Source organism: Monopterus albus, unplaced genomic scaffold (genome assembly GCF_001952655.1).
Source record: "Monopterus albus unplaced genomic scaffold, M_albus_1.0 scaffold173.1, whole genome shotgun sequence".
Taxonomy (NCBI): Eukaryota; Metazoa; Chordata; class Actinopteri; order Synbranchiformes; family Synbranchidae; genus Monopterus; species Monopterus albus.
The window spans coordinates 25,835-33,547 of NW_018128053.1; the positions used below are offsets into that span (position 1 = coordinate 25,835).

Sequence of the window (7,713 nt, forward strand, 5' to 3'; positions counted from 1 at the left end):
GAGGTTCGGGCCCTTACAGAGGAGTATCCATTAGCCGCTGACGGTGCAGGCTGAAGGGGGGTTCGCCTGATGGGGCTTCGGTCTCTGGCCATGTAGGATGGAGGAGGAGGGGGCAGGGGGCGCCGCTCATATGGGTCAAGGGACCCCATTCCGAGACGTTCTCTGACCAGCGCTGAGGGAGGAGGTGGAGGAGGGGGGATGGCACGCCTGTCATCGTAGCCTGCACTGCTGTAAGGACGGGCCCTGTATTTCTCATAGTAATCGACCACCCCATAGCTGTCTCGCTCGGGATAAGCTGCTCGTCTCAGGGGAGGGGGTGGCGGAAGTGGAGGAGGATAAGTGGACATGCGGCCTCTGTAGGGGGTTTCAGGTCTCTCCACAGGGTAACGAGGAGGATAATAACCTCCTCTGCTTGGCGGAGGTGGATAGTACTCCTCCTCGGGTGCCCCTCTGGGTCTGCTTTTTGATATCTGAACATGTATGTGCTTTCCTGAGAGAAAGAAAAACATTGTCTCGCAAATCTTAAAAGGCTAAAAGCTAACAGTAACGAAACCCCAAACACCTCCAATCCTTTCATTCTTAAGAGTAGAAGAGCATGTTTACTTACCTTGAAAGTCTGTGTTATCCAGGCCCTTCAGAGCATCCATGGCCTCATCAGAATTGGGCATGTGCACAAAGGCAAAGTTCTTGACAATGGAGCACTCCGTGACTGTGCCATACTCTTCAAACAGATCACGGAGCTCATTTTCAAAGCCCCTTTCTACATTGGTTACATGGAGCTTCATAGGGCCCTGGTTCTTCCCTCTGCTGGGCTCCACATTCATGGGCCTACCGTTCAGCTTATACAGATGGAGCTCACGGATGGCTTTGGTGGCAGATTTGCGGTCTTCCATGTGGACAAAAGCATAGTTTTTGTATTTGGCACATTCTGTCACCGTGCCATACTGAGTAAACAAAGCCTCAACTTCCTCCTTCTGAGTGTCTTGAGAGAGATTTCCGATGAATATCTTCACCATTGTTGCACCAGTGTAGTCCTCTGAAAGCGGTAAAAAACAGGATGAAACACAGGCTACAATGTAGTAACATAGCTAACACCACCAGTGGGAGAGCAAATGCTGATAACGTCATTATCAGGAAATAGCTTGTAATCGAGGCAACTGTAAGCTAAAGAATCACCAGAGCGAAATCAACTATGACCTTTACCGTCGATCATATTTTACATTTTGTACGATTTCAAACACAGCTAACTTAGATATAGCTAAAGTGTAAGAAGTTGAGATGTTTGTATTTCCTGGCTAGTGATCTGCTATCTAGTTTCGTTTCATTTGAATGCTAGCTCTTAGCAGGCTAACTTTAGCAACAACGTGTTAGCCAACTTGTTTTATGTGACAAACCAAAATTAAATTAGAGTTGACTCACACAGTTATGCTTGTAAATCTATAAAACTATAGTGATAGTAAATGCAACACAAAGGAGCAAAAAAAAAACATAAAAACATCAACACTCACTGCTTGTGAACAGCGCCACAAATAACTCGAAACTGCAACTGAGACGCAATTGTTTGGACTGATGACATGCGCACAGAGAGGCATTTGATTGGTGGAGAAACCCGTCTTTCAAAAAGTACAGGCTGTAATTGGGCGAAGGTATGAAGGAAAGTTTAAACCGGAAAAAGTTTTTCATCTAACATCGTGGATGTGTAACGGCATATTTTCACATGTCTGCTTTGTAAAAGGTTTGCTCTCACCAGTTTATTCATATATTGTGTCAAAATAAGCGTATCATCTAAACATAGAAAAAAAATAAGTATTATTTCCTTTTCTGTATATTCTCTCTGTTCACTATGCGCATGCGCTGAAAATGATAGTTGTACGCGCCTCATGAGTGCGCGCAGGCCAAAAAGGTAGAGGAGAAATAGCCTGGACTATGAGGTGAGTTTTTCCTTGTTGTTTGTATGATGTAGTGGCATTTAGCTATGTATTTACTGACTCCTATTTCTTATTCCCAGAAGACTCTCATCCTAAAATGCCTTGCCTCCTATACAGACACAACTATTAGTCTACTTACCGGGCATGGACCTTTCTACATGTGTGAACATACACATGTGGAATATTTGAATATTATGACTTAGACTCACAAGACTAATGAATAACAGGATGTCCCTCTAGAGCCATTTTTTATGTCCTTGGATGTGCATTACAGGCTCAAATTTGGATGTCTGTACAAGTCATCATTTGCACATATCCCTAAACGTCCAAAGTAATCCATACATTTGGACATAACACAAATGTTACATGTCTGAGTTTCTGTTCTGCACCTATTTTGGAGGTCATCAGATCCCCAAAACAAGCACTAAAAAAAAGATGTCTGTTTATGTATGTGAAACTATTATCTGCCTGATAAAAGACGCAACTATTATTTTGACTTCTAGCCTCGAGGATCTGACTATGACGAGAAACGTCCAGCAGAGGGAGACACAGGCTGGTAGAAGGCGACTGCAGGGCCCAGGGTCTGTCAGGCATCCTCCGAGATGATTCAGAAGTCATAATGTTTTGGGGTGTTGTTTTCTCCTGCTTTTTCCTACAACGGCACATATGAACAGTAACAGAACCATGTTTCACGTGATTATTCTACGACTTTTATAATCAGTTTTCACTGAGACATTAAGTGGCCATATGTTTAGTGGCTAAACACATAGCATCAAAGCTAACAACATTGTTGTATAATATAATGAAATAGTACCAGTTAGGCAATAGAAATACATGTGGATATGCTGCAGGTGGACTAAGAATGGAAGAGAAACACTGATACTTTAGTTTATAACAAAGTGTATAATATGATGGCTCATAAGTCTGGACCTGCAAAGCAGCAGCTCACACTTGCCGTGTGTGTACTTGTAAAACCATAATCACTATTGCCTGAGTAGTACTATATTTAAATATTCTGCTGGTTGGCCAATTTCAATAACCTTCACAGATTAGTTGTAAATGTTTGCCCAGAAATTGATTAACCAGCTTTAACAAACCAATTGGAATTTTATATCAGCATCAGTTTCTAAAGATGTTATAGTTTTTTCTCTTGTTGATCAGTGTTAAACGGGGGTTGATTACTTCATAGTTTAGCCATCCATGCTCATGCTTAACACCTCTTACAGGCTAAAGAAATGATGCACCAGCTCCCGAGGGCTCCACAAACACCACGATCACGTAAATACCCTGCTGTCTCACTTTACTATGTAAAGTACCTTTGAGCCATATCCAAGTAGAATCACAATCACAGAAAAACAAGGGAACTGTAACATTTCACGGGTCCCTCGGAGCAGCTCAGTGGCTCACACTGCAAGACAGTGGGTGTAAAAGGAAATGTTTTCAACACAGAGGATGAAAAAGCCCCATTTGGACATCTACAATGGCTACATAAAGGTAATGTGGATGAGGTGCAGCTGTACTAGATGCTAAAAACAGCAATGGCCAGACTTCATTGATGTTTTCCTACAAAGGGACATTTATCTTCCTTTTATTTTTAAAGTGAAGTCATTTTAACTTACATAAATTACTGAGGTGTAATATGGATACTGAATACCTCAGCACTAACCTGACATGTTCTGGCTGTGTCAGGGTTAGGGCGTACGGTGTCTTAAAAAGAAGAAACGGTTTTGAAAAACCATATACCAAACAATGAAAAGTCCTTTATTGCCATCAGAACATGAGTGGGAAAACCAGAGACAAAGTCTGACAGAGTGAGGAGTCGACTGTACAACCAGCACCCACACCCACACCCACACACACACACACACACCCAGCAGCCTTTCAACAGGACATGAGGGATACACTTACATAAGGGAACACAGTACTCACACAATGAGGTACAAAGGTAAAAACAAACATACCAGATAGGGCTTGGTCCTCCACTCACACACATGCAACTGAACCAAGGTACAAATACTCAAGTGCTCGTTCATTCTCTAAAAACACAACATACAGGTGAGCAGAAATGTGTAACAGCAGCATCTGGGTCATCTCCAGTCAACCACACTCCCATTCATCTGTCTCGCAAAACCTTTGGTCATGTGGACGCTTGCTTGTCATGCACAATGTTGCCCTTTTAACAGCCTATTTTGTAAGTCTCTGAAGTGTATGAGCAAAGGAATGGGTCCCTTCCCGACTCCACTGATACAAACTGAGACGTTCTGGGCAGACGAGCAGAGGTGGGGGATGTTTCTTTTAAAGTCACAAATAAAGTTCTCTTCAAGGTAGAGTTTCTATGTTAGTTGGACATTCAGTGTGTACATTAGCAGCAATTCTAGTGAATGAAACAATGGCTTTGTAAGTCAGATTAATAACACCCTTTTCCTCATGCACAGGACAGGCACCACCTACAACTCGTTAGCTAAATGCCATGCAAGTTAGAAAAATAGACTGCAAACTCACAAGACAGAGAAATCAAAGTTCATCTCCAGAGAAGAGGTTGAATTCACTTCAGTTTTTTATTTCAGATTTTCTAAGATGTGGAAATAGCAACAAAAAAACTTGAGAGCGGTAACCAAGACAACAGTAACAACGTGAGCAGAGAGCCACTGAGGTTTCAAGTCCCTCTCTTACTCTGTTTGCCAACCCAGACTGCCAGGTACAACACAGACACCACGCTTCTGTTCCTCTACTTTGCACCAGGTGGACTGCGACTTGCGCGCACCCGGTGTGTGTTCCTCACGTGTGTACTTGTAAGTGTGGGCCCGTCTGTCATGTGGCTCTCATGTCATTTGAAGCTGTCCCAATCCCACAGTCTGCAGTCTCCAGGCCCTCCCCTGCTAAGCAGCACCCGTCCCACAAAGGTGGTTGCTCTCATGCGCATCCGGAGCTGTGCGCTGCATTGGTTTATCAAGACACTAGTGTGGCTGGAAGCTAGCACCGCCGCCCCCTCTGACGCCGAAAAAGAGGCACGGTACAGTTCTCTTTAAGTCTAAGTCTACAGTTCAAGTCTGCCGCCTGTCTGGGCTCAGCCTGTCCTGTCTCCAAGGCTGTACAGGTGCCACCCTGGACTCCAGAAAGACCCAAAACAGGTGAGAGGAGGAAGTGACACGGCACCCGAACCCCCCACCCCCCCAGGCCTGTGGATAAACAGATGCCTCACCATGTGACCAGCCCAGGGCTACATTACATCGTTACCTCACCCCTCCCACTTTAGTTTTGTGGTTGCCAATCTCACGGGCGCATACACATACACGCATGACCCCAATGCTGTCCATTAGACGCTGAATAAGGACAAACGCCTTGAATTTTACGTTTGGCACCAGACTTCTTTTTCCTCATGTTGGCCAGTCACTCTGTCTCCCTCGTTTCACTCATCACTCCCTCACAGGTTTGTTCTCTCCTTGGAAAAAAAAAAACAAAACAACAAAAAAACAAAAACACCTGGATGAACACTTCTCCCTCTTTTCCTCCTCTAGGGAAACAAAAACAAACTTAAAGAAAAAACTCAAGTTTTTTTTTCTTTTTTTTTTAATTCAAGGCACAATGTCTATCCATATTCCAATCTGTCTGTCTGCACTCCCAGGATCAGTGTTCGAACAACGCGTCACATAAGTGATTGGACTGTCTGCTCGTATGCCACTCCCTACAGCTTATACTTCTATGTCTGTACTTTTAACACTGTCAAGAGACATGTCTGTTTTGGTTGAGAGAGCGACCGCCGAGTGCAAACCACTGATAAACAATGAACAAAAAAAAAAAAAAAAAAAAAAACAAGTCATATCCCCCAGCTCCTTTTTGGCAAGCTAGCTAGTTGTTTTTTTTTTTCTTTAAATAAGCACTAAGTACTGATAGATAGGATAGCATACACCGTTAACGTGTGTTTTAAAGTAGATGCGTTTGTCGTTTTTTTGTACTTTTTCACTGTCATAGTATGAATTCAGGTATTTTGTCAGGTACTTTTCACTCATCAGTTTAAGGTTTAAGTTAATGCAAGCAGGGACAGAGTTTGCCATGGAGTCTTGCTCTAGACTTGGGTTCGCGAGGGGCAGGGCCGTCTCTTTACGACACCCCGTTGACCAAGGTCAGTGTCTCGCTGGCCGAGGTCATGCCGTTGCTGGGGGAACGCTTGGAGGGCGTTTGCTCATCCGTCTTGGCGCTGGTCCCGTTCTCCTGTGAAAAAAAAGGTGGGAAAAAGTGAGAAAGGTTCAATGTCAATAAAACTCAGGTTGAGGTCAAAGTGTGTGCTTCTGTTTGTTACCTTGGGCTCAGGACCAGCATGGTTTTCCTTCTGGGGCAAGTTCTGTCTGCTCTGGGACTCAGCACGGGATATGTAGTCTGCAACAGTCACTGAAAACATTGAGACCTGTTAGCTAGGACAACTGCTAGGCGCCACGCTGTAGGTTCTGATTTAAAATGTCCTGGTATTTCTTAAGTAATTAATACCAAACAATACAAACTAAAGCCAATCAAGACAGCAATTTAAAGAGAAACTTCCCCCCCTTACACTGATATAGAATACTTACTGTATATTGTTCATTCTGAAGGGGAAAATGTTGACAAGTAAATCACAGTGACTCACCACTCTCACCTGGCTGTCTGTCACGGCTGGCCGAACCTCCCTCTGGACGGCCAACGCGGTTACGGCGGCGGCGGCTGCGGTTGCGGCGCTGAGGTCGGGCTTCATCATCTAACATTCAAATGAAAAAAACATGAATTACTGTTTGATAATGTCACCAATTTTTGGTTTTCATTCCAGAGATTAATGGCATTTTTCCATTTGCACAACTCAACATTTTATCATGCGGGGCCGAGCGGGCACAGCTTGGCCTCTGTTTCCATCTGTCTCCAGTCCATCTTTTTTTTTTTTTTTCCCCCCTCTAACAGCACGGGGTTATTGTGCTCACTCTGTTCAGTCTACACTGAGTGGGGCCAAGCTCCGCCTTCAACAGCACTGGCTCATCTGCGAGGGAAAGTCCTTACACTCTTGGCAGTTGTCTGTGCCAACCCTCCCATGTGATCAAGATGCAGAAGATAAACAATGTCTTTTACAGTGCAGTGGAAACACAACCATGCTGCCTCCACCACGCATGCATCAGATTAAGACCTTACCCAGTCCGTTCTCACTGGGGCCAGCTTGGCTATCTGATTCTGCAGCAGCATCAATCACGCTGGGCTCCTGGTCATTGCGGCGACGGCGGGAGCGTCTACGACGGTCTCCTCCTGTGCCTTCGCTGACGTCTGTGTCGGCCAGATCTCCCTCACCCTCCAGCAGTGAATATGGGTTACTGTCTGGGTCCCTCAGCACTGAGGATGCACAGTAAATCAGTAAATTACACTTCCCTTCTGTCATTTCAATTTATGAGGTCTAGTTTTAACACACTGCCTTATTAAGGCCTCATACTGCAAGTATCCTACTTAGTGCAAAGACAATTCTACATACAGTGGGTACGGAAAGTATTCAGACCCCCTTAAATTTTTCACTCTTTGTTATATTGCAGCCGTATGCTAAAATCATCAAGTTCATTTTTTTCCTCATTAATGTACACACAGCACCCCATATTGACAGAAAAACACAGAATTTTTGACATTTTTGCAGATTTATTAAAAAAGAAAAATTGAAATATCACATGGTCATAAGTATTCAGACCCTTTGCTCAGTATTTAGTAGAAGCACCCTTTTGAGCTAATACAGCCATGAGTCTTTTTGGGAATGATGCAACAAGTTTTTCACACCTGCATTTGG

At 44.0% G+C, this 7,713-nt stretch overlaps 2 protein-coding genes and 1 long non-coding RNA gene across 6 annotated transcripts in view; 1 reads left to right on the forward strand and 2 right to left on the reverse strand.

The window, feature by feature from the left end:
- Window positions 1–1,714, reverse strand: part of LOC109969438 (RNA-binding protein 4-like) — a 5,611-nt gene extending 3,897 nt beyond the window's left edge. The window contains exons 1-3 of the mRNA XM_020616327.1: window positions 1,509–1,714; window positions 608–1,036; window positions 22–490 (exon numbers count right to left, since the gene is read on the reverse strand). Coding sequence (XP_020471983.1) covers window positions 22–490; window positions 608–1,036; window positions 1,509–1,683 — 1,073 coding nt within the window. The 5' untranslated portion in view covers window positions 1,684–1,714. The remainder of the gene's footprint in view (window positions 1–21; window positions 491–607; window positions 1,037–1,508) is intronic.
- On the forward strand, window positions 1,675–2,670 carry LOC109969439 (uncharacterized). Its single transcript, XR_002276267.1, has 3 exons — window positions 1,675–1,735; window positions 1,868–1,931; window positions 2,432–2,670. It is a non-coding gene; the product is annotated as an uncharacterized LOC109969439 (long non-coding RNA).
- A 3,102-nt stretch (window positions 2,671–5,772) lies between these two features.
- fxr2 (FMR1 autosomal homolog 2) overlaps window positions 5,773–7,713 on the reverse strand; it is a 15,447-nt gene continuing 13,506 nt past the window's right edge. For 2 of the 4 annotated variants that reach the window (XM_020616286.1, XM_020616284.1), the window contains exons 14-17: window positions 7,080–7,274; window positions 6,559–6,657; window positions 6,229–6,317; window positions 5,773–6,140 (exon numbers count right to left, since the gene is read on the reverse strand). In XM_020616286.1, coding sequence (XP_020471942.1) covers window positions 6,030–6,140; window positions 6,229–6,317; window positions 6,559–6,657; window positions 7,080–7,274 — 494 coding nt within the window. In that variant the 3' untranslated portion in view covers window positions 5,773–6,029. Of the gene's footprint in view, window positions 6,141–6,228; window positions 6,318–6,549; window positions 6,658–7,079; window positions 7,275–7,713 lie in introns of all 4 variants that reach the window. The other 2 variants (XM_020616285.1, XM_020616283.1) reach the window with 1 other exon arrangement.